The sequence below is a fragment of the Schistocerca cancellata genome, chromosome 11 (genome assembly GCF_023864275.1).
Source record: "Schistocerca cancellata isolate TAMUIC-IGC-003103 chromosome 11, iqSchCanc2.1, whole genome shotgun sequence".
Taxonomy (NCBI): domain Eukaryota; kingdom Metazoa; phylum Arthropoda; class Insecta; order Orthoptera; family Acrididae; genus Schistocerca; species Schistocerca cancellata.
This window is the reverse complement of record NC_064636.1, coordinates 103,013,839-103,035,995: the sequence shown is the minus strand read 5'-3', so window position 1 is coordinate 103,035,995 and position 22,157 is coordinate 103,013,839. Positions and strand designations below refer to the sequence as shown.

Below are 22,157 nucleotides of genomic sequence, written 5' to 3'. Positions count from 1 at the left end.
CAGCACTATGTGCGAAGGCTGCACTCCGTGCGAAGGCAGCACTCCTTGCGAAGGCAGCACTCCTTGCGAAGGCAGCACTCCTTGCGAAGGCAGCACTCCTTGCGAAGGCAGCACTCCCTGCGTAGGCAGCACTCCCTGCGAAGGCAGCTCTCCTTTCGAAGGCAGCACTCTGTCAAATTAAGCACTCCGTGTGAAGGCAGCACTATGTGCGAAGGCTGCACTCCGTGCAAAAGCAGCACTCCTTGTGAAGGCAGCTCTCTTTGCGAAGGCAGCACTCCCTGCGTAGGCAGCACTCCCTGCGAAGGCAGCACTCCTAGCGAAGGCAGCACTCCTAGCGAAGGCAGCACTCCTTGCGAAAGCAGCAATCCTTGCAAAGGCAGCACTCCTTGCGAAGTCAACAGTCCATACAAAGGCAGCACTCCTTGCGGAGGCAGCACTCTGTGCAAAGGCAGCACTCCCTGCAAAGGCAGCACTCTGTGCAAAGGCAGCACTCCTGCGAAGGCAGCACTCCTTGCGAAGGCAGCACTCCTTGTGAAGGCAGCACTCTGAGCAAAAGCAGCATTCCATGCGAAGGCTGCACTCCGTAAGATGGCAGCACTCCTTGCAAAGGCAGCACTCATTGGAAGGCAGCACTCGTCGCAAAGGCAGTAATCCCTGCGAAGGCAGCAGTACTTGTGAAGGCATTACCCCTTGCGAAGGCAGCACTCCCTGCGAAGGGAGCCCTCCTTGCGAAGGCAGCCCTCCGTGCGAAGGCAACACTTCTAGCGAAGGCAGCTTTCCTTGGAAGGCAGCACTCCTAGCGAGAGCAGCACTCCTTGTGAAGGCAGCTCTCCTTGCGAAGGCAGCACTCCCTGCGTAGGCAGCATTCCCTGTGAAGGCAGCACTCCTAGCGAAGGCAGCACTCCTTGCGAAGGCAGCACTCCTTGCAAATGGAGCACACCTTGCGACGGCAACATTTCATGCAAAGGGAGCACTCCTTGCGGAGGCAGCACTCTGTGCAAAGGCAGCACTCCCTGCAAAGGCAGCACTCTGTGCAACGGCAGCACTCCTTGCGAACCCAGCACTCCTTGCGAAGGCATTTCTCCTTGCGAAGGCAGCACTCCTTGCAAAGGCAGCACTCATGGCGAAGACAAAACCCCTTGCGACCACAGCACTACCTACAAAGGCAGTCCTCGTTGCGAAGGCAGCACTCCTTGCGAAGGCAGCACTCCTTGCGAAGGCAGCACTCCTTGCAAAGGCAGCGCTCATTGGAAGGCAGCACTCGTTGCAAAGGCAGTACTCCCTGTGAAGGCAGCAGCACTTGCGAAGGCATTACCCCTTGCGAAGCAGCACTCCCTGCGAAAGGAGCCCTGCTTGCGAAGGCAGCACGCCGTGCGAAGGCAGTACTTGTAGCGAAGGCAGCACTCCTTGGAAGGCAGCACTCCTTGCGAAAGCAGCACTCCTTGCGGAGGCAGTACTACTTGCGAAGGCAACACTCCTTGCGAAGGCAGCACTCCTTGCGAAGGCAGCACTCGTAGTGAACGCAGCACTCCTAGCGAAGGCAACACTCCTTGCAAAGGCAGCACTCCCTGCGAAGGCAGCACTCCCTGCGAAGGCAGCACTCCTTGCGAAGGCACCACCCCATGCGAAAGCAGCACTCCCTGTGAAGGCAGCACCTCTTGCGAAGGCAGCACTCTGTGCGTATGCTGCACTCCGTGCGAAGGCAGCAATCTGTGCAAAGGCAGCACTCCTTGCGAAGGCAGCACTCCTTGCGAAGGCTGCACTCTGTACCAAGGCAGCACACCTAGCGAAGGCAGCACTACGTCCTAAGGCAGCACTCCTTGGGAAGGTAGCACTCCTTGCGAAGGCAGCATTCCTTGCGAAGGCAGCACTCCTTGCGAAGGCTGCACTCCTTGCGAAGGCAGCACTCCTTGCGAAGACAGCACTCCTTGCGAAGGCAGCACTCTGTCAAAGGAAGCACTCCATGTGAAGGCAGCACTATGTGCGAAGGCTGCACGCCGTGCGAAGGCAGCACTCCTTGCGAAGGCAGCACTCCTTCCAAAGGCAGCACTCCTTGCAAAGGCAGCACTCCTTGCAAAGGCAGCACTCCTTGCGAAGGCACCACCCCTTGCGAAGGCAGCACTCCCTGCAAATGCAGCCCTCGTTGCGAAGGCAGCACTCCTTGCGAAGGCAGCACTCCTTGCGAAGGCAGCACTCCTTGCGAAGGCAGCACTCATTGGGAGGCAGCACTCGTTGCAAAGGCAGTACTCCCTGAGAAGGCAGCACTACTTGCGAATGCATTACCCCTTGCGAAGGGAGCACTCCCTGCGAAGGCAACCCTCCTCTCGAAGGCAGCCCTCCTTGTGAAGACAACACTCCTAGCGAAGGCAGCACTCCTTGCGAAGGCAGCACTCCTTTCGAAGGCAGTACTCCTTGCGAAAGCAGCACTCCTTTTGAAGGCAGCACTCCTAGCGAAGGCTGCACACCTTGGGAATGCAGCACTTCTTGCGAAGGCACCACACCCTGCAAATTCAGATCTCTATGCAAAGGCAGCAATCCGTGGGAAGGCAGCACTACGTCCGAAGGCTGCACTCCGTGCGAAGGCAGCACTCCTTGCGAAGGCGGCACTCCTTGCGAAGGCAGCACTCCTAGTGAAGGCAGCACTCCTTGCGAAGGCAGCACTTCTTGCGAAGGCACCACTCAATGCGAAAGCAGATCTCTGTGCAAAGGCAGCACTCCATGCAAAGGCAGCACTACGTGCGAAGGCTGCACTCCGTGCGAAGGCAGCACTCCTTGCGAAGGCAGTACTCCTTGCGAAGGCAGCACTCCTTGCGAAGGCAGCACAACTTGCGAACGCAGCACTCCTTGCGAAGGCAGCACTCCCTGCGTAGGCAGCACTCCCTGCGAAGGCAGCCCTCCTTGCGAAGGCAGCACTCTGTCAAAGGAAGCACTCCGTGTGAAGGCAGCAAAATGTGCGAAGGCTGCACTCCGTGCGAAAGCAGCACTCCTTGCGAAGGCAGCACTCCTTGCGAAGGCAGCACTCCTTGTGAAGGCAGCTCTCCTTGCGAAGGCAGCTCTCCCTGCGTAGGCAGCACTCCCTGCGAAGGCAGCACTCCTAGCGAAGGCAGCACTCCTAGCGAAGGCAGCACTCCTTGCGAAGGCAGCAATCGTTGCAAAGGCAGCACTCCTTGCGAAGGCAGCACTCCTTGCGAAGGCAGCACTCCTTGCGAAGGCAGCACTCCTTGCGAAGGCAGCACTTCATGCGTAGGCAGCACTCCCTGCGAAGGCAGCATTCCTAACAAAGGCAGCACTCCTAGCAAAGGCAGAAGTCCTTGCGAAGGCAGCACTCCTTGCAAGGGCAGCACTCCTTGCGAAGGCAACAGTCCATGCAAAGGCAGCACTCCTTGCGGAGGCAGCACTCTGTGCAAAGGCAGCACTCCCTGCAAAGGCAGCACTCTGTGCAAAGGCAGCACTCCTTGCGAAGGCAGCACTCTTTGCGAAGGAAGCCCTCCTTGCGAAGGCAGCACCCTGTCAAAGGAAGCACTCCGTGTGAAGGCAGCACTATGTGCGAAGGCCGCACTCCGTGCGAAGGCAACACTCCTTGCGAAGGCAGCACTCCCTGCGTAGGCAGCACTCCCTGCGAAGGCAGCTCTCCTTTCGAAGGCAGCACTCTGTCAAAGGAAGTACTCCGTGTGAAGGCAGCACTATGTGCGAAGGCTGCACTCCGTGCAAAAGCAGCACTCCTTGCGAAGGCAGCACTCCTTGCGAAGGCAGCACTCCTTGCGAAGGCAGCACTCCTTGTGAAGGCAGCTCTCCTTGCGAAGGCAGCACTCCCTGCGTAGGCAACACTCCCTGCGAAGGCAGCACTCCTAGCGAAGGCAGCACTCCTAGTGAAGGCAGCACTCCTTGCGAAGGCAGCACTTCTTGCGAAGGCACCACTCAATGCGAAAGCAGATCTCTGTGCAAAGGCAGCACTCCATGCAAAGGCAGCACTACGTGCGAAGGCTGCACTCCGTGCGAAGGCAGCACTCCTTGCGAAGGCAGTACTCCTTGCGAAGGCAGCACTCCTTGCGAAGGCAGCACAACTTGCGAAGGCAGCACTCCTTGCGAAGGCAGCACTCCCTGCGTAGGCAGCACTCCCTGCGAAGGCAGCCCTCCTTGCGAAGGCAGCACTCTGTCAAAGGAAGCACTCCGTGTGAAGGCAGCACTACGTGCGAAGGCTGCACTCCGTGCGAAAGCAGCACTCCTTGCGAAGGCAGCACTCCTTGCGAAGGCAGCACTCCTTGTGAAGGCAGCTCTCCTTGCGAAGGCAGCTCTCCCTGCGTAGGCAGCACTCCCTGCGAAGGCAGCACTCCTAGCGAAGGCAGCACTCCTTGCGAAGGCAGCAATCGTTGCAAAGGCAGCACTCCTTGCGAAGGCAGCACTCCTTGCGAAGGCAGCACTCGTTGCGAAGGCAGCATTCCTTGCGAAGGCAGCACTCCATGCGTAGGCAGCACTCCCTGCGAAGGCAGCTTTCCTAACAAAGGCAGCACTCCTAGCAAAGGCAGAAGTCCTTGCGAAGGCAGCACTCCTTGCAAGGGCAGCACTCCTTGCGAAGGCAACAGTCCATGCAAAGGCAGCACTCCTTGCGGAGGCAGCACTCTGTGCAAAGGCAGCACTCCCTGCAAAGGCAGCACTTTGTGCAAAGGCAGCACTCCTTGCGAAGGCAGCACTCTTTGCGAAGGAAGCCCTCCTTGCGAAGGCAGCACTCTGTCAAAGGAAGCACTCCGTGTGAAGGCAGCACTATGTGCGAAGGCTGCACTCCGTGCGAAGGCAGCTTTCCTTGCGAAGGCAGCACTCCCTGCGTAGGCAGCACTCCCTGCGAAGGCAGCTCTCCTTTCGAAGGCAGCACTCTGTCAAAGGAGGTACTCCGTGTGAAGGCAGCACTATGTGCGAAGGCTGCACTCCGTGCAAAAGCAGCACTCCTTGCGAAGGCAGCACTCCTTGCGAAGGCAGCACTCCTTGCGAAGGCAGCACTCCTTGTGAAGGCAGCTCTCCTTGCGAAGGCAGCACTCCCTGCGTAGGCAGCACTCCCTGCGAAGGCAGCACTCCTAGCGAAGGCAGCACTCCCTGCGAAGGCAGCACTCCCTGCGAAGGCAGCACTCCTTGCGAAGGCACCACCCCATGCGAAAGCAGCACTCCCTGTGAAGGCAGCACCTCTTGCGAAGGCAGCACTCTGTGCGTATGCTGCACTCCGTGCGAAGGCAGCAATCTGTGCAAAGGCAGCACTCCTTGCGAAGGCAGCACTCCTTGCGAAGGCTGCACTCTGTACCAAGGCAGCACACCTAGCGAAGGCAGCACTACGTCCTAAGGCAGCACTCCTTGGGAAGGTAGCACTCCTTGCGAAGGCAGCATTCCTTGCGAAGGCAGCACTCCTTGCGAAGGCTGCACTCCTTGCGAAGGCAGCACTCCTTGCGAAGACAGCACTCCTTGCGAAGGCAGCACTCTGTCAAAGGAAGCACTCCATGTGAAGGCAGCACTATGTGCGAAGGCTGCACGCCGTGCGAAGGCAGCACTCCTTGCGAAGGCAGCACTCCTTCCAAAGGCAGCACTCCTTGCAAAGGCAGCACTCCTTGCGAAGGCACCACCCCTTGCGAAGGCAGCACTCCCTGCAAATGCAGCCCTCGTTGCGAAGGCAGCACTCCTTGCGAAGGCAGCACTCCTTGCGAAGGCAGCACTCCTTGCGAAGGCAGCACTCATTGGGAGGCAGCACTCGTTGCAAAGGCAGTACTCCCTGAGAAGGCAGCACTACTTGCGAATGCATTACCCCTTGCGAAGGGAGCACTCCCTGCGAAGGCAACCCTCCTCTCGAAGGCAGCCCTCCTTGTGAAGACAACACTCCTAGCGAAGGCAGCACTCCTTGCGAAGGCAGCACTCCTTTCGAAGGCAGTACTCCTTGCGAAAGCAGCACTCCTTTTGAAGGCAGCACTCCTAGCGAAGGCTGCACACCTTGGGAATGCAGCACTTCTTGCGAAGGCACCACACCCTGCAAATTCAGATCTCTATGCAAAGGCAGCACTCCGTGGGAAGGCAGCACTACGTCCGAAGGCTGCACTCCGTGCGAAGGCAGCACTCCTTGCGAAGGCGGCACTCCTTGCGAAGGCAGCACTCCTAGTGAAGGCAGCACTCCTTGCGAAGGCAGCACTTCTTGCGAAGGCACCACTCAATGCGAAAGCAGATCTCTGTGCAAAGGCAGCACTCCATGCAAAGGCAGCACTACGTGCGAAGGCTGCACTCCGTGCGAAGGCAGCACTCCTTGCGAAGGCAGTACTCCTTGCGAAGGCAGCACTCCTTGCGAAGGCAGCACAACTTGCGAAGGCAGCACTCCTTGCGAAGGCAGCACTCCCTGCGTAGGCAGCACTCCCTGCGAAGGCAGCCCTCCTTGCGAAGGCAGCACTCTGTCAAAGGAAGCACTCCGTGTGAAGGCAGCAAAATGTGCGAAGGCTGCACTCCGTGCGAAAGCAGCACTCCTTGCGAAGGCAGCACTCCTTGCGAAGGCAGCACTCCTTGTGAAGGCAGCTCTCCTTGCGAAGGCAGCTCTCCCTGCGTAGGCAGCACTCCCTGCGAAGGCAGCACTCCTAGCGAAGGCAGCACTCCTAGCGAAGGCAGCACTCCTTGCGAAGGCAGCAATCGTTGCAAAGGCAGCACTCCTTGCGAAGGCAGCACTCCTTGCGAAGGCAGCACTCCTTGCGAAGGCAGCACTCCTTGCGAAGGCAGCACTTCATGCGTAGGCAGCACTCCCTGCGAAGGCAGCATTCCTAACAAAGGCAGCACTCCTAGCAAAGGCAGAAGTCCTTGCGAAGGCAGCACTCCTTGCAAGGGCAGCACTCCTTGCGAAGGCAACAGTCCATGCAAAGGCAGCACTCCTTGCGGAGGCAGCACTCTGTGCAAAGGCAGCACTCCCTGCAAAGGCAGCACTCTGTGCAAAGGCAGCACTCCTTGCGAAGGCAGCACTCTTTGCGAAGGAAGCCCTCCTTGCGAAGGCAGCACTCTGTCAAAGGAAGCACTCCGTGTGAAGGCAGCACTATGTGCGAAGGCCGCACTCCGTGCGAAGGCAACACTCCTTGCGAAGGCAGCACTCCCTGCGTAGGCAGCACTCCCTGCGAAGGCAGCTCTCCTTTCGAAGGCAGCACTCTGTCAAAGGAAGTACTCCGTGTGAAGGCAGCACTATGTGCGAAGGCTGCACTCCGTGCAAAAGCAGCACTCCTTGCGAAGGCAGCACTCCTTGCGAAGGCAGCACTCCTTGCGAAGGCAGCACTCCTTGTGAAGGCAGCTCTCCTTGCGAAGGCAGCACTCCCTGCGTAGGCAGCACTCCCTGCGAAGGCAGCACTCCTAGCGAAGGCAGCACTCCTAGTGAAGGCAGCACTCCTTGCGAAGGCAGCACTTCTTGCGAAGGCACCACTCAATGCGAAAGCAGATCTCTGTGCAAAGGCAGCACTCCATGCAAAGGCAGCACTACGTGCGAAGGCTGCACTCCGTGCGAAGGCAGCACTCCTTGCGAAGGCAGTACTCCTTGCGAAGGCAGCACTCCTTGCGAAGGCAGCACAACTTGCGAAGGCAGCACTCCTTGCGAAGGCAGCACTCCCTGCGTAGGCAGCACTCCCTGCGAAGGCAGCCCTCCTTGCGAAGGCAGCACTCTGTCAAAGGAAGCACTCCGTGTGAAGGCAGCACTACGTGCGAAGGCTGCACTCCGTGCGAAAGCAGCACTCCTTGCGAAGGCAGCACTCCTTGCGAAGGCAGCACTCCTTGTGAAGGCAGCTCTCCTTGCGAAGGCAGCTCTCCCTGCGTAGGCAGCACTCCCTGCGAAGGCAGCACTCCTAGCGAAGGCAGCACTCCTTGCGAAGGCAGCAATCGTTGCAAAGGCAGCACTCCTTGCGAAGGCAGCACTCCTTGCGAAGGCAGCACTCCTTGCGAAGGCAGCACTCCTTGCGAAGGCAGCACTCCTTGCGAAGGCAGCACTCCATGCGTAGGCAGCACTCCCTGCGAAGGCAGCTTTCCTAACAAATGCAGCACTCCTAGCAAAGGCAGAAGTCCTTGCGAAGGCAGCACTCCTTGCAAGGGCAGCACTCCTTGCGAAGGCAACAGTCCATGCAAAGGCAGCACTCCTTGCGGAGGCAGCACTCTGTGCAAAGGCAGCACTCCCTGCAAAGGCAGCACTTTGTGCAAAGGCAGCACTCCTTGCGAAGGCAGCACTCTTTGCGAAGGAAGCCCTCCTTGCGAAGGCAGCACTCTGTCAAAGGAAGCACTCCGTGTGAAGGCAGCACTATGTGCGAAGGCTGCACTCCGTGCGAAGGCAGCACTCCTTGCGAAGGCAGCACTCCCTGCGTAGGCAGCACTCCCTGCGAAGGCAGCTCTCCTTTCGAAGGCAGCACTCTGTCAAAGGAGGTACTCCGTGTGAAGGCAGCACTATGTGCGAAGGCTGCACTCCGTGCAAAAGCAGCACTCCTTGCGAAGGCAGCACTCCTTGCGAAGGCAGCACTCCTTGCGAAGGCAGCACTCCTTGTGAAGGCAGCTCTCCTTGCGAAGGCAGCACTCCCTGCGTAGGCAGCACTCCCTGCGAAGGCAGCACTCCTAGCGAAGGCAGCACTCCTAGCGAAGGCAGCACTCCTTGCGAAAGCAGCAAAACTTGCAAAGGCAGCACTCCTTGCGAAGGCAACAGTCCATACAAAGGCAGCACTCCTTGCGGAGGCAGCACTCTGTGCAAAGGCAGCACTCCCTGCAAAGGCAGCACTCTGTGCAAAGGCAGCACTCCTGCGAAGGCAGCACTCCTTGCGAAGGCAGCACTCCTTGTGAAGGCAGCACTCTGAGCAAAAGCAGCACTCCATGCGAAGGCTGCACTCCGTAAGAAGGCAGCACTCCTTGCAAAGGCACCACTCATTGGAAGGCAGCACCCATTGCAAAGGCAGTAATCCCTGCGAAGGCAGCAGTACTTGTGAAGGCATAACCCCTTGCGAAGGCAGCACTCCCTGCGAAGGGAGCCCTCCTTGCGAAGGCAGCCCTCCGTGCGAAGGCAGCACTTCTAGCGAAGGCAGCACTCCTTGGAAGGCAGCACTCCTAGCGAGAGCAGCAGTCCTTGCGAAGGCAGCTCTCTTTGCGAATGCAGCACTCCCTGCGTAGGCAGCATTCCCTGTGAAGGCAGCACTCCTAGCGAAGGCAGCACTCCTTGCGAAGGCAGCACTCCCTGCAAAGGCAGCACTCTGTGCAAAGGCAGCACTCCTTGCGAACCCAGCACTCCTTGCGACGGCATTTCTCCTTGCGAAGGCAGCACTCCTTGCAAAGGCAGCACTCATGGCGAAGACAAAACCCCTTGCGACCACAGCACTACCTACAAAGGCAGCCCTCGTTGCGATGGCAGCACTCCTTGCGAAGGCAGCACTCCTTGCGAAGGCAGCACTCCTTGCAAAGGCAGCACTCCTTGGAAGGCAGCACTCGTTGCAAAGGCAGTACTCCCTGTGAAGGCAGCAGCACTTGCGAAGGCATTACCCCTTGCGAAGCAGCACTCCCTGTGAAGGGAGCCCTGCTTGCGAAGGCAGCCCTCCGTACGAAAGCAGCACTTGTAGCGAAGGCAGCACTCCTTGGAAAGCAGCACTCCTTGTGAAGGCAGCACTCCTTGCGGAGGCAGTACTACTAGCGAAGGCAACACTCCTTGCGAAGGCAGCACTCCTTGCGAAGGCAGCACTCGTAGTGAACGCAGCACTCCTTGCGAAGGCAACACTCCTTGCAAAGGCAGCACTCCCTGCGAAGGCAGCACTCCCTGCGAAGGCAGCACTCCTTGCGAAGGCACCACCCCATGCGAAGGCAGCACTCCCTGCGAAGGCAGCACCTCTTGCGAAGGCAGCACTATGTGCGTATGCTGCACTCCGTGCGAAGCCAGCAATCTGTGCAAAGGCAGCACTTCTTGCGAAGGCAGCACTCCTTGCGAAGGCAGCACTCCTTACGAAGGCAGCAATCCTTGCGAAGGCAGCACTCCTTACGAAGGCAGCAATCCTTGCGAAGGCTGCACTCCTTGCGAAGGCAGCACTCCTTGCGAAGGGAGCCCTCCTTGCGAAGGCAGCCCTCCGTGCGAAGGCAACACTTCTAGCGAAGGCAGCTTTCCTTGGAAGGCAGCACTCCTAGCGAGAGCAGCACTCCTTGTGAAGGCAGCTCTCCTTGCGAAGGCAGCACTCCCTGCGTAGGCAGCATTCCCTGTGAAGGCAGCACTCCTAGCGAAGGCAGCACTCCTTGCGAAGGCAGCACTCCTTGCAAATGGAGCACTTCTTGCGACGGCAACATTTCATGCAAAGGGAGCACTCCTTGCGGAGGCAGCACTCTGTGCAAATGCAGCACTCCCTGCAAAGGCAGCACTCTGTGCAACGGCAGCACTCCTTGCGAACCCAGCACTCCTTGCGAAGGCATTTCTCCTTGCGAAGGCAGCACTCCTTGCAAAGGCAGCACTCATGGCGAAGACAAAACCCCTTGCGACCACAGCACTACCTACAAAGGCAGCCCTCGTTGCGAAGGCAGCACTCCTTGCGAAGGCAGCACTCCTTGCGAAGGCAGCACTCCTTGCAAAGGCAGCGCTCATTGGAAGGCAGCACTCGTTGCAAAGGCAGTACTCCCTGTGAAGGCAGCAGCACTTGCGAAGGCATTACCCCTTGCGAAGCAGCACTCCCTGCGAAAGGAGCCCTGCTTGCGAAGGCAGCCCGCCGTGCGAAGGCAGCACTTGTAGCGAAGGCAGCACTCCTTGGAAGGCAGCACTCCTTGCGAAAGCAGCACTCCTTGCGGAGGCAGTACTACTTGCGAAGGCAACACTCCTTGCGAAGGCAGCACTCCTTGCGAAGGCAGCACTCGTAGTGAACGCAGCACTCCTAGCGAAGGCAACACTCCTTGCAAAGGCAGCACTCCCTGCGAAGGCAGCACTCCCTGCGAAGGCAGCACTCCTTGCGAAGGCACCACCCCATGCGAAAGCAGCACTCCCTGTGAAGGCAGCACCTCTTGCGAAGGCAGCACTCTGTGCGTATGCTGCACTCCGTGCGAAGGCAGCAATCTGTGCAAAGGCAGCACTCCTTGCGAAGGCAGCACTCCTTGCGAAGGCTGCACTCTGTACCAAGGCAGCACACCTAGCGAAGGCAGCACTACGTCCTAAGGCAGCACTCCTTGGGAAGGTAGCACTCCTTGCGAAGGCAGCATTCCTTGCGAAGGCAGCACTCCTTGCGAAGGCTGCACTCCTTGCGAAGGCAGCACTCCTTGCGAAGACAGCACTCCTTGCGAAGGCAGCACTCTGTCAAAGGAAGCACTCCATGTGAAGGCAGCACTATGTGCGAAGGCTGCACGCCGTGCGAAGGCAGCACTCCTTGCGAAGGCAGCACTCCTTCCAAAGGCAGCACTCCTTGCAAAGGCAGCACTCCTTGCGAAGGCACCACCCCTTGCGAAGGCAGCACTCCCTGCAAATGCAGCCCTCGTTGCGAAGGCAGCACTCCTTGCGAAGGCAGCACTCCTTGCGAAGGCAGCACTCCTTGCGAAGGCAGCACTCATTGGGAGGCAGCACTCGTTGCAAAGGCAGTACACCCTGAGAAGGCAGCACTACTTGCGAATGCATTACCCCTTGCGAAGGGAGCACTCCCTGCGAAGGCAACCCTCCTCTCGAAGGCAGCCCTCCTTGTGAAGACAACACTCCTAGCGAAGGCAGCACTCCTTGCGAAGGCAGCACTCCTTTCGAAGGCAGTACTCCTTGCGAAAGCAGCACTCCTTTTGAAGGTAGCACTCCTAGCGAAGGCTGCACACCTTGGGAATGCAGCACTTCTTGCGAAGGCACCACACCCTGCAAATTCAGATCTCTATGCAAAGGCAGCACTCCGTGGGAAGGCAGCACTACGTCCGAAGGCTGCACTCCGTGCGAAGGCAGCACTCCTTGCGAAGGCGGCACTCCTTGCGAAGGCAGCACTCCTAGTGAAGGCAGCACTCCTTGCGAAGGCAGCACTTCTTGCGAAGGCACCACTCAATGCGAAAGCAGATCTCTGTGCAAAGGCAGCACTCCATGCAAAGGCAGCACTACGTGCGAAGGCTGCACTCCGTGCGAAGGCAGCACTCCTTGCGAAGGCAGTACTCCTTGCGAAGGCAGCACTCCTTGCGAAGGCAGCACAACTTGCGAAGGCAGCACTCCTTGCGAAGGCAGCACTCCCTGCGTAGGCAGCACTCCCTGCGAAGGCAGCCCTCCTTGCGAAGGCAGCACTCTGTCAAAGGAAGCACTCCGTGTGAAGGCAGCAAAATGTGCGAAGGCTGCACTCCGTGCGAAAGCAGCACTCCTTGCAAAGGCAGCACTCCTTGCGAAGGCAGCACTCCTTGTGAAGGCAGCTCTCCTTGCGAAGGCAGCTCTCCCTGCGTAGGCAGCACTCCCTGCGAAGGCAGCACTCCTAGCGAAGGCAGCACTCCTAGCGAAGGCAGCACTCCTTGCGAAGGCAGCAATCGTTGCAAAGGCAGCACTCCTTGCGAAGGCAGCACTCCTTGCGAAGGCAGCACTCCTTGCGAAGGCAGCACTCCTTGCGAAGGCAGCACTTCATGCGTAGGCAGCACTCCCTGCGAAGGCAGCATTCCTAACAAAGGCAGCACTCCTAGCAAAGGCAGAAGTCCTTGCGAAGGCAGCACTCCTTGCAAGGGCAGCACTCCTTGCGAAGGCAACAGTCCATGCAAAGGCAGCACTCCTTGCGGAGGCAGCACTCTGTGCAAAGGCAGCACTCCCTGCAAAGGCAGCACTCTGTGCAAAGGCAGCACTCCTTGCGAAGGCAGCACTCTTTGCGAAGGAAGCCCTCCTTGCGAAGGCAGCACTCTGTCAAAGGAAGCACTCCGTGTGAAGGCAGCACTATGTGCGAAGGCCGCACTCCGTGCGAAGGCAACACTCCTTGCGAAGGCAGCACTCCCTGCGTAGGCAGCACTCCCTGCGAAGGCAGCTCTCCTTTCGAAGGCAGCACTCTGTCAAAGGAAGTACTCCGTGTGAAGGCAGCACTATGTGCGAAGGCTGCACTCCGTGCAAAAGCAGCACTCCTTGCGAAGGCAGCACTCCTTGCGAAGGCAGCACTCCTTGCGAAGGCAGCACTCCTTGTGAAGGCAGCTCTCCTTGCGAAGGCAGCACTCCCTGCGTAGGCAGCACTCCCTGCGAAGGCAGCACTCCTAGCGAAGGCAGCACTCCTAGTGAAGGCAGCACTCCTTGCGAAGGCAGCACTTCTTGCGAAGGCACCACTCAATGCGAAAGCAGATCTCTGTGCAAAGGCAGCACTCCATGCAAAGGCAGCACTACGTGCGAAGGCTGCACTCCGTGCGAAGGCAGCACTCCTTGCGAAGGCAGTACTCCTTGCGAAGGCAGCACTCCTTGCGAAGGCAGCACAACTTGCGAAGGCAGCACTCCTTGCGAAGGCAGCACTCCCTGCGTAGGCAGCACTCCCTGCGAAGGCAGCCCTCCTTGCGAAGGCAGCACTCTGTCAAAGGAAGCACTCCGTGTGAAGGCAGCACTACGTGCGAAGGCTGCACTCCGTGCGAAAGCAGCACTCCTTGCGAAGGCAGCACTCCTTGCGAAGGCAGCACTACTTGTGAAGGCAGCTCTCCTTGCGAAGGCAGCTCTCCCTGCGTAGGCAGCACTCCCTGCGAAGGCAGCACTCCTAGCGAAGGCAGCACTCCTTGCGAAGGCAGCAATCGTTGCAAAGGCAGCACTCCTTGCGAAGGCAGCACTCCTTGCGAAGGCAGCACTCCTTGCGAAGGCAGCACTCCTTGCGAAGGCAGCACTCCATGCGTAGGCAGCACTCCCTGCGAAGGCAGCTTTCCTAACAAAGGCAGCACTCCTAGCAAAGGCAGAAGTCCTTGCGAAGGCAGCACTCCTTGCAAGGGCAGCACTCCTTGCGAAGGCAACAGTCCATGCAAAGGCAGCACTCCTTGCGGAGGCAGCACTCTGTGCAAAGGCAGCACTCCCTGCAAAGGCAGCACTTTGTGCAAAGGCAGCACTCCTTGCGAAGGCAGCACTCTTTGCGAAGGAAGCCCTCCTTGCGAAGGCAGCACTCTGTCAAAGGAAGCACTCCGTGTGAAGGCAGCACTATGTGCGAAGGCTGCACTCCGTGCGAAGGCAGCACTCCTTGCGAAGGCAGCACTCCCTGCGTAGGCAGCACTCCCTGCGAAGGCAGCTCTCCTTTCAAAGGCAGCACTCTGTCAAAGGAAGTACTCCGTGTGAAGGCAGCACTATGTGCGAAGGCTGCACTCCGTGCAAAAGCAGCACTCCTTGCGAAGGCAGCACTCCTTGCGAAGGCAGCACTCCTTGCGAAGGCAGCACTCCTTGTGAAGGCAGCTCTCCTTGCGAAGGCAGCACTCCCTGCGTAGGCAGCACTCCGTGCGAAGGCAGCACTCCTAGCGAAGGCAGCACTCCTTGCGAAAGCAGCAAAACTTGCAAAGGCAGCACTCCTTGCGAAGGCAACAGTCCATACAAAGGCAGCACTCCTTGCGGAGGCAGCACTCTGTGCAAAGGCAGCACTCCCTGCAAAGGCAGCACTCTGTGCAAAGGCAGCACTCCTGCGAAGGCAGCACTCCTTGCGAAGGCAGCACTCCTTGTGAAGGCAGCACTCTGAGCAAAAGCAGCACTCCATGCGAAGGCTGCACTCCGTAAGAAGGCAGCACTCCTTGCAAAGGCACCACTCATTGGAAGGCAGCACCCATTGCAAAGGCAGTAATCCCTGCGAAGGCAGCAGTACTTGTGAAGGCATAACCCCTTGCGAAGGCAGCACTCCCTGCGAAGGGAGCCCTCCTTGCGAAGGCAGCCCTCCGTGCGAAGGCAGCACTTCTAGCGAAGGCAGCACTCCTTGGAAGGCAGCACTCCTAGCGAGAGCAGCACTCCTTGCGAAGGCAGCTCTCTTTGCGAATGCAGCACTCCCTGCGTAGGCAGCATTCCCTGTGAAGGCAGCACTCCTAGCGAAGGCAGCACTCCTTGCGAAGGCAGCACTCCTTGCAAATGCAGCACTCCTTGCGACGGCAACATTTCATGCAAAGGGAGCACTCCTTGCGGAGGCAGCACTCTGTGCAAAGGCAGCACTCCCTGCAAAGGCAGCACTCCCTGCAAAGGCAGCACTCCCTGCAAAGGCAGCACTCCTTGCGAACCCAGCACTCCTTGCGACGGCATTTCTCCTTGCGAAGGCAGCACTCCTTGCAAAGGCAGCACTCATGGCGAAGACAAAACCCCTTGCGACCACAGCACTACCTACAAAGGCAGCCCTCGTTGCGATGGCAGCACTCCTTGCGAAGGCAGCACTCCTTGCGAAGGCAGCACTCCTTGCAAAGGCAGCACTCATTGGAAGGCAGCACTCGTTGCAAAGGCAGTACTCCCTGTGAAGGCAGCAGCACTTGCGAAGGCATTACCCCTTGCGAAGCAGCACTCCCTGTGAAGGGAGCCCTGCTTGCGAAGGCAGCCCTCCGTACGAAAGCAGCACTTGTAGCGAAGGCAGCACTCCTTGGAAGGCAGCACTCCTTGTGAAGGCAGCACTCCTTGCGGAGGCAGTACTACTAGCGAAGGCAACACTCCTTGCGAAGGCAGCACTCCTTGCGAAGGCAGCACTCGTAGTGAACGCAGCACTCCTTGCGAAGGCAACACTCCTTGCAAAGGCAGCACTCCCTGCGAAGGCAGCACTCCCTGCGAAGGCAGCACTCCTTGCGAAGGCACCACCCCATGCGAAGGCAGCACTCCCTGCGAAGGCAGCACCTCTTGCGAAGGCAGCACTATGTGCGTATGCTGCACTCCGTGCGAAGGCAGCAATCTGTGCAAAGGCAGCACTTCTTGCGAAGGCAGCACTCCTTGCGAAGGCTGCACTCTGTACGAAGGCAGCACACCTAGCGAAGGCAGCACTCCGTCCTAAGGCAGCACTCCTTGGGAAGGCAGCACTCCTTGCGAAGGCAGCACTCCTTACGAAGGCAGCAATCCTTGCGAAGGCTGCACTCCTTGCGAAGGCAGCACTCCTTGCGAAGGCAGCACTCCTTGCGAAGGCAGCACTCTGTCAAAGGAAGCACTCCATGTGAGGGCAGCACTATGTGCGAAGGCTGCACGCCGTGCGAAGGCAGCACTCCTTGCGAAGGCAGCACTCCTTGCAAAGGCAGCACTCCTTGCAAAGGCAGCACTCCTTGCGAAGGCACCACCCCTTGCGAAGGCAGCACTCCCTGCAAAGGCAGCCCTCGTTGCGAAGGCAGCACTCCTTGCGAAGGCAGCACTCCTTGCGAAGGCAGCACTCCTTGCAAAGGCAGCACTCCTTGCGAAGGCAGCACTCATTGGGAGGCAGCACTCGTTGCAAAGGCAGTACTCCCTGAGAAGGCAGCACTACTTGCGAATGCATTACCCCTTGCGAAGGCAGCACTCCCTGCGAAGGCAACCCTCCTCTCGAAGGCAGCCCTCCTTGTGAAGACAACACTCCTAGCGAAGGCAGCACTCCTTGCGAAGGCAGCACTCCTTTCGAAGGCAGTACTCCTTGCGAAAGCAGCACTCCTTTTGAAGGCAGCACTCCTAGCGAAGGCTGCACACCTTGCGAATGCAGCACTTCTTGCGAAGGCACCACACCCTGCAAATTCAGATCTCTATGCAAAGGCAGCACTCCGTGGGAAGGCAGCACTACGTCCGAAGGCTGCACTCCGTGCGAAGGCAGCACTCCTTGCGAAGGCAGCACTCCTTGCGAAGGCAGCACTCCGAGCGAAGGCAGCACTCCTTGCGAAGGCAGCACTTCTTGCGAAGGCACCACTCAATGCGAATGCAGAACTCTGTGCAAAGGCAGCACTCCGTGCAAAGGCAGCACTACGTGCGAAGGCTGCACTCCGTGCGAAGGCAGCACTCCTTGCGAAGGCAGTACTCCTTGCGAAGGCAGCACTCCTTGCGAAGGCAGCACAACTTGCGAAGGCAGCACTCCTTGCGAAGGCAGCACTCCCTGCGTAGGCAGCACTCCCTGCGAAGGCAGCCCTCCTTGCGAAGGCAGCACTCTGTCAAAGGAAGCACTCCGTGTGAAGGCAGCACTATGTGCGAAGGCTGCACTCCGTGCAAAAGCAGCACTCCTTGCGAAGGCAGCACTCCTTGCGAAGGCAGCACTCCTTGCGAAGGCAGCACTCCTTGTGAAGGCAGCTCTCCTTGCGAAGGCAGCTCTCCCTGCGTAGGCAGCACTCCCTGCGAAGGCAGCACTCCTAGCGAAGGCAGCACTCCTAGCGAAGGCAGCACTCCTTGCGAAGGCAGCAATCGTTGCAAATGCAGCACTCCTTGCGAAGGCAGCACTCCTTGCGAAGGCAGCACTCCTTGCGAAGGCAGCACTCCTTGCGAAGGCAGCACTCCATGCGTAGGCAGCACTCCCTGCGAAGGCACCATTCCTAACAAAGGCAGCACTCCTAGCGAAGGCAGCAGTCCTAGCGAAGGCAGCACTCCTTGCAAGGGCAGCACTCCTATCGAAGGCAACAGTCCATGCAAAGGCAGCACTCCTTGCGGAGGCAGCACTCTGTGCAAAGGCAGCACTCCCTGTAAAGGCAGCACTCTGTACAAAGGCAGCACTCCTTGCGAAGGCAGCACTCTTTGCGAAGGAAGCCCTCCTTGCGAAGGCAGCACTCTGTCAAAGGAAGCACTCCGTGTGAAGGCAGGTCTATGTGCAAAGGCTGCACTCCGTGCGAAGGCAGCACTCCTTGCGAAGGCAGCACTCCTTGCGAAGGCAGCACTCCCTGCGTAGGCAGCACTCCCTGCGAAGGCAGCACTCCTTGCGAAGGCAGCACTCCTTGCGAAGGCAGCACTCCTTGCAAAGGCAGCACTCATTGGAAGGCAGCACTCGTTGCAAAGGCAGTACTCCCTGTGAAGGCAGCAGCACTTGCGAAGGCATTACCCCTTGCGAAGCAGCATTCCCTGTGAAGGGAGCCCTGCTTGCGAAGGCAGCCCTCCGTGCGAAGGCAGCACTCCTTGCAAAGGCAGCACTCCTTGCAAAGGCAGCACTCCTTGCAAAGGCAGCACTCCTTGCGAAGGCACCACCCCTTGCGAAGGCAGCACTCCCTGCAAAGGCAGCACTCTGTACAAAGGCAGCACTCCTTGCGAAGGCAGCACTCTTTGCGAAGGAAGCCCTCCTTGCGAAGGCAGCACTCTGTCAAAGGAAGCACTCCGTGTGAAGGCAGCACTATGTGCGAAGGCTACACGCCGTGCGAAGGCAGCACTCCTTGCGAAGGCAGCACTCCTTGCAAAGGCAGCACTCCTTGCAAAGGCAGCACTCCTTGCGAAGGCACCACCCCTTGCGAAGGCAGCACTCCCTGCAAAGGCAGCCCTCGTTGCGAAGGCAGCACTCCTTGCGAAGGCAGCACTCCTTGCGAAGGCAGCACTCCTTGCGAAGGCAGCACTCATTGGGAGGCAGCACTCGTTGCAAAGGCAGTACTCCCTGAGAAGGCAGCACTACTTGCGAATGCATTACCCCTTACGAAGGCAGCACTCCCTGCGAAGGCAACCCTCCTCTCGAAGGCAGCCCTCCTTGTGAAGACAACACTCCTAGCGAAGGCAGCACTCCTTGCGAAGGCAGCACTCCTTTCGAAGGCAGTACTAATTGTGAAAGCAGCACTCCTTTTGAAGGCAGCACTCCTAGCGAAGGCTGCACACCTTGCGAATGCAGCACTTCTTGCGAAGGCACCACACCCTGCAAATTCAGATCTCTATGCAAAGGCAGCACTCCGTGGGAAGGCAGCACTACGTCCGAAGGCTGCACTCCGTGCGAAGGCAGCACTCCTTGCGAAGGCAGCACTCCTTGCGAAGGCAGCACTCCTAGCGAAGGCAGCACTCCTAGCGAAGGCAGCACTCCTTGCGAAGGCAGCACTCCTTGCGAAGGCAGCACTCCATTCGAAGGCAGTACTCCTTGCGAAGGCAGCACTCCTTTTGAAGGCAGCTCTCTTAGCGAAGGCTGCACACCTTGCGAATGCAGCACTTCTTGCGATGGCACCACACCCTGCGAATGCAGATCTCTGTGCAAAGGCAGCACTCCGTGGGAAGGCAGCACTACGTGCGAAGGCTGCACTCCGTGGGAAGGCAGCACTCCTTGCGAAGGCAGCACTCCTTGCGAAGGCAGCACTCCTAGCGAAGGCAGCACTCCTTGCGAAGGCAGCACTTCTTGCGAAGGCACCACTCAATGCGAATGCAGATCTCTGTGCAAAGGCAGCACTCCTTGCAAAGGCAGCACTATGTGCGAAGGCTGCACTCTGTGCGAAGGCAGCACTCCTTGCGAAGGCAGCACTCATTGGGAGGCAGCACTCGTTGCAAAGGCAGTACTCCCTGAGAAGGCAGCACTACTTGCGAATGCATTACCCCTTGCGAAGGCAGCACTCCCTGTGAAGGCAGCCCTCCTCTCGAAGGCAGCCCTCCTTGCAAAGACAACACTCCTAGCGAACGCAGCACTCCTTGCGAAGGCAGCACTCCTTACGAAGGCAGTACTCATTGTGAAGGCAGCACTCCTTTTGAAGGCAGGACTCCTAGCGAAGGCAGCACACCTTGCGAAGGCAGCACTTCTTGCGAAGGCACCACACCCTGCGAATGCAGATCTCTGTGCAAAGGCAGCACCCCCTGCGAAGGCAGCACTACGTGCGAAGGCTGCACTCCGTGCGAAGGCAGCACTCCTTGCGAAGGCAGCACTCCTTGCGAAGGCAGCACTCCTAGCGAAGGCAGCACTCCATGCGTAGGCAGCACTCCCTGCGAAGGCAGCATTCCTAACAAAGGCAGCACACCTAGCGAAGGCAGCACTCCTTGCAAAGGCAGCACTCCTTGCAAAGGCAACAGTCCATGCAAAGGCAGCACTCCTTGCGGAGGCAGCACTCTGTGCAAAGGCAGCACTCCCTGCAAAGGCAGCACTCTGTGCAAAGGCAGCACTCCTTGCGAAGGCAGCACTCTTTGCGAAGGAAGCCCTCCTTGCGAAGGCAGCACTCTGTCAAAGGAAGCACTCCGTGTGAAGACAGCACTATGTGCGAAGGCTGCACTCCGTGCGAAGGCAGCACTCCTTGCGAAGGCAGCACTCCTTGCGAAGGCAGCACTCCTTGCGAAGGCAGCACTCCTTGCGAAGGCAGCACTCCCTGCGTAGGCAGCACTCCCTGCGAAGGCAGCTCTCCTTTCGAAGGCAGCACTCTGTCAAAGGAAGCACTCCGTGTGAAGGCTGCACTCCGTGAAAAAGCAGCACTCCTTGTGAAGGCAGCTCTCCTTGCGAAGGCAGCACTCCCTGCGTAGGCAGCACTCCCTGCGAAGGCAGCACTCCTGGCGAAGGCAGCACTCCTAGCGAACTCAGCACTCCTTGCGAAAGCAGCAATCCTTGCAAAGGCAGCACTCCTTGCGAAGGCAACAGTCCATACAAAGGCAGCACTCCTTGCGGAGGCAGCACTCTGTGCAAAGGCAGCACTCCCTGCAAAGGCAGCACTCTGTGCAAAGGCAGCACTCCTGCGAAGGCAGCACTCCTTGCAAAGGCAGCACTCCTTGTGAAGGCAGCACTCCTTGCGAAGGCAGCACTCCTTGTGAAGGCAGCACTCTGAGCAAAAGCAGCACTCCATGCGAAGGCTGCACTCCGTAAGATGGCAGCACTCCTTGCAAAGGCAGTACTCATTGGAAGGCAGCACTCGTCGCAAAGGCAGTAATCCCTGCGAAGGCAGCAGTACTTGTGAAGGCATTACCCCTTGCGAAGGCAGCACTCCCTGCGAAGGGAGCCCTCCTTGCGAAGGCAGCCCTCCGTGCGAAGGCAACACTTCTAGCGAAGGCAGCACTCCTTGGAAGGCAGCACTCCTAGCGAGAGCAGCACTCCTTGCGAAGGCAGCTCTCCTTGCGTAGGCAGCACTCCCTGCGTAGGCAGCATTCCCTGTGAAGGCAGCACTCCTAGCGAAGGCAGCACTCCTTGCGAAGGCAGCACTCCTTGCAAATGCAGCACACCTTGCGACGGCAACATTTCATGCAAAGGGAGCACTCCTTGCGGAGGCAGCACTCTGTGCAAAGGCAGCACTCCCTGCAAAGGCAGCACTCTGTGCAACGGCAGCACTCCTTGCGAACCCAGCACTCCTTGCGAAGGCATTTCTCCTTGCGAAGGCAGCACTCCTTGCAAAGGCAGCACTCATGGCGAAGACAAAACCCCTTGCGACCACAGCACTACCTACAAAGGCAGCCCTCGTTGCGAAGGCAGCACTCCTTGCGAAGGCAGCACTCCTTGCGAAGGCAGCACTCCTTGCAAAGGCAGCGCTCATTGGAAGGCAGCACTCGTTGCAAAGGCAGTACTCCCTGTGAAGGCAGCACCACTTGCGAAGGCATTACCCCTTGCGAAGCAGCACTCCCTGCGAAAGGAGCCCTGCTTGCGAAGGCAGCCCGCCGTGCGAAGGCAGCACTTGTAGCGAAGGCAGCACTCCTTGGAAGGCAGCACTCCTTGCGAAAGCAGCACTCCTTGCGGAGGCAGTACTACTTGCGAAGGCAACACTCCTTGCGAAGGCAGCACTCCTTGCGAAGGCAGCACTCGTAGTGAACGCAGCACTCCTTGCGAAGGCAGCTCTCCTTGAAAAGGCACCACCCCATGCGAAGGCAGCACTCCCTGCGAAGGCAGCACCTCTTGCGAAGGCAGCACTCTGTGCGTATGCTGCACTCCGTGCGAAGGCAGCAATCTGTGCAAAGGCAGCACTCCTTGCGAAGGCAGCACTCCTTGCGAAGGCTGCACTCTGTACGAAGGCAGCACACCTAGCGAAGGCAGCACTCCGTCCTAAGGCAGCACTCCTTGGGAAGGCAGCACACCTTGCGAAGGCAGCACTCCTTGCGAAGGCAGCACTCCTTGCGAAGGCTGCACTCCTTGCGAAGGCAGCACTCCTTGCGAAGGCAGCACTCCTTGCGAAGGCAGCACTCCTTGCGAAGGCAGCACTCTGTCAAAGGAAGCACTCCATGTGAGGGCAGCACTATGTGCGAAGGCTGCACGCCGTGCGAAGGCAGCACTCCTTGCGAAGGCAGCACTCCTTGCAAAGGCAGCACTCCTTGCAAAGGCAGCACTCCTTGCGAAGGCACCACCCCTTGCGAAGGCAGCACTCCCTGCAAAGGCAGCCCTCGTTGCGAAGGCAGCACTCCTTGCGAAGGCAGCACTCCTTGCGAAGGCAGCACTCCTTGCGAAGGCAGCACTCCTTGCGAAGGCAGCACTCAT

The 22,157-nt window shown here is 58.7% G+C and overlaps 5 protein-coding genes across 5 annotated transcripts; all 5 read right to left on the bottom strand.

The window, feature by feature from the left end:
• Positions 1–1,311: 1,311 nt before the first annotated feature.
• Positions 1,312–2,216, bottom strand: LOC126108279 (ice-structuring glycoprotein-like). The gene is made up of 2 exons (XM_049913505.1): positions 2,022–2,216; positions 1,312–1,944 (listed from the first exon to the last, which is right to left on the bottom strand). Exons 1-2 carry the CDS (start codon positions 2,214–2,216, stop codon positions 1,312–1,314), a joined length of 828 nt encoding a protein of 275 aa, XP_049769462.1.
• Positions 2,217–2,732: 516 nt separating this feature from the next.
• LOC126108278 (ice-structuring glycoprotein-like) lies at positions 2,733–5,718 on the bottom strand. The gene is made up of 4 exons (XM_049913504.1): positions 5,542–5,718; positions 4,781–5,464; positions 3,976–4,728; positions 2,733–3,650 (listed from the first exon to the last, which is right to left on the bottom strand). Exons 1-4 carry the CDS (start codon positions 5,716–5,718, stop codon positions 2,733–2,735), a joined length of 2,532 nt encoding a protein of 843 aa, XP_049769461.1.
• Positions 5,719–17,860: 12,142 nt separating this feature from the next.
• LOC126108277 (uncharacterized) lies at positions 17,861–18,370 on the bottom strand. The gene has a single exon (XM_049913503.1). It carries the CDS (start codon positions 18,368–18,370, stop codon positions 17,861–17,863), a length of 510 nt encoding a protein of 169 aa, XP_049769460.1.
• Positions 18,371–18,672: 302 nt separating this feature from the next.
• On the bottom strand, positions 18,673–19,251 carry LOC126108276 (uncharacterized). Its single transcript, XM_049913502.1, has one exon. The coding sequence runs from the start codon at positions 19,249–19,251 to the stop codon at positions 18,673–18,675; it is 579 nt and encodes a 192-aa protein (XP_049769459.1).
• On the bottom strand, positions 19,248–22,157 carry LOC126108275 (ice-structuring glycoprotein-like). The gene is made up of 4 exons (XM_049913501.1): positions 21,963–22,157; positions 21,293–21,885; positions 20,020–20,917; positions 19,248–19,931 (listed from the first exon to the last, which is right to left on the bottom strand). The coding sequence occupies exons 1-4, from the start codon at positions 22,155–22,157 to the stop codon at positions 19,248–19,250; spliced, it is 2,370 nt and encodes a 789-aa protein (XP_049769458.1).

What these genes read in the sequence shown, in the direction of transcription:
- LOC126108279 (XM_049913505.1), bottom strand. Translation starts at nt 2,216, where the DNA reads ATGAGTGCTGCCTTCGCAAGGAGTGCTGCCTTCGCAAGGAGTGCTGCC. An exon ending in TTGGAAGGAGTGCTGCCTTC is followed by an intron (nt 1,945 to 2,021) that starts GCAAGGAGTGCT and finishes TTCCTTTGACAG; the next exon opens with AGTGCTGCCTTCGCAAGGAG.
- LOC126108278 (XM_049913504.1), bottom strand. Translation starts at nt 5,718, where the DNA reads ATGAGTGCTGCCTTCGCAAGGAGTGCTGCCTTCGCAAGGAGTGCTGCC. An exon ending in GAAAGCTGCCTTCGCACGGA is followed by an intron (nt 4,729 to 4,780) that starts GTGCAGCCTTCG and finishes TTCCTTTGACAG; the next exon opens with AGTGCTGCCTTCGCAAGGAG. An exon ending in ACGGAGTGCAGCCTTCGCAC is followed by an intron (nt 3,651 to 3,975) that starts GTAGTGCTGCCT and finishes TTCCTTTGACAG; the next exon opens with AGTGCTGCCTTCGAAAGGAG.
- LOC126108277 (XM_049913503.1), bottom strand. Translation starts at nt 18,370, where the DNA reads ATGAGTGCTGCCTTCGCAAGGAGTGCTGCCTTCGCAAGGAGTGCTGCC.
- LOC126108276 (XM_049913502.1), bottom strand. Translation starts at nt 19,251, where the DNA reads ATGAGTGCTGCCTTCGCAAGGAGTGCTGCCTTCGCACAGAGTGCAGCC.
- LOC126108275 (XM_049913501.1), bottom strand. Translation starts at nt 22,157, where the DNA reads ATGAGTGCTGCCTTCGCAAGGAGTGCTGCCTTCGCAAGGAGTGCTGCC. An exon ending in GGAGTGCTGCTTCGCAAGGG is followed by an intron (nt 20,918 to 21,292) that starts GTAATGCCTTCG and finishes TGCCGTCGCAAG; the next exon opens with GTGTGCTGCATTTGCAAGGA. An exon ending in GAGTGCTGCCTTCGCAAGGA is followed by an intron (nt 19,932 to 20,019) that starts GTGCTGCCTTCG and finishes TTCCTTTGACAG; the next exon opens with AGTGCTGCCTTCGCAAGGAG.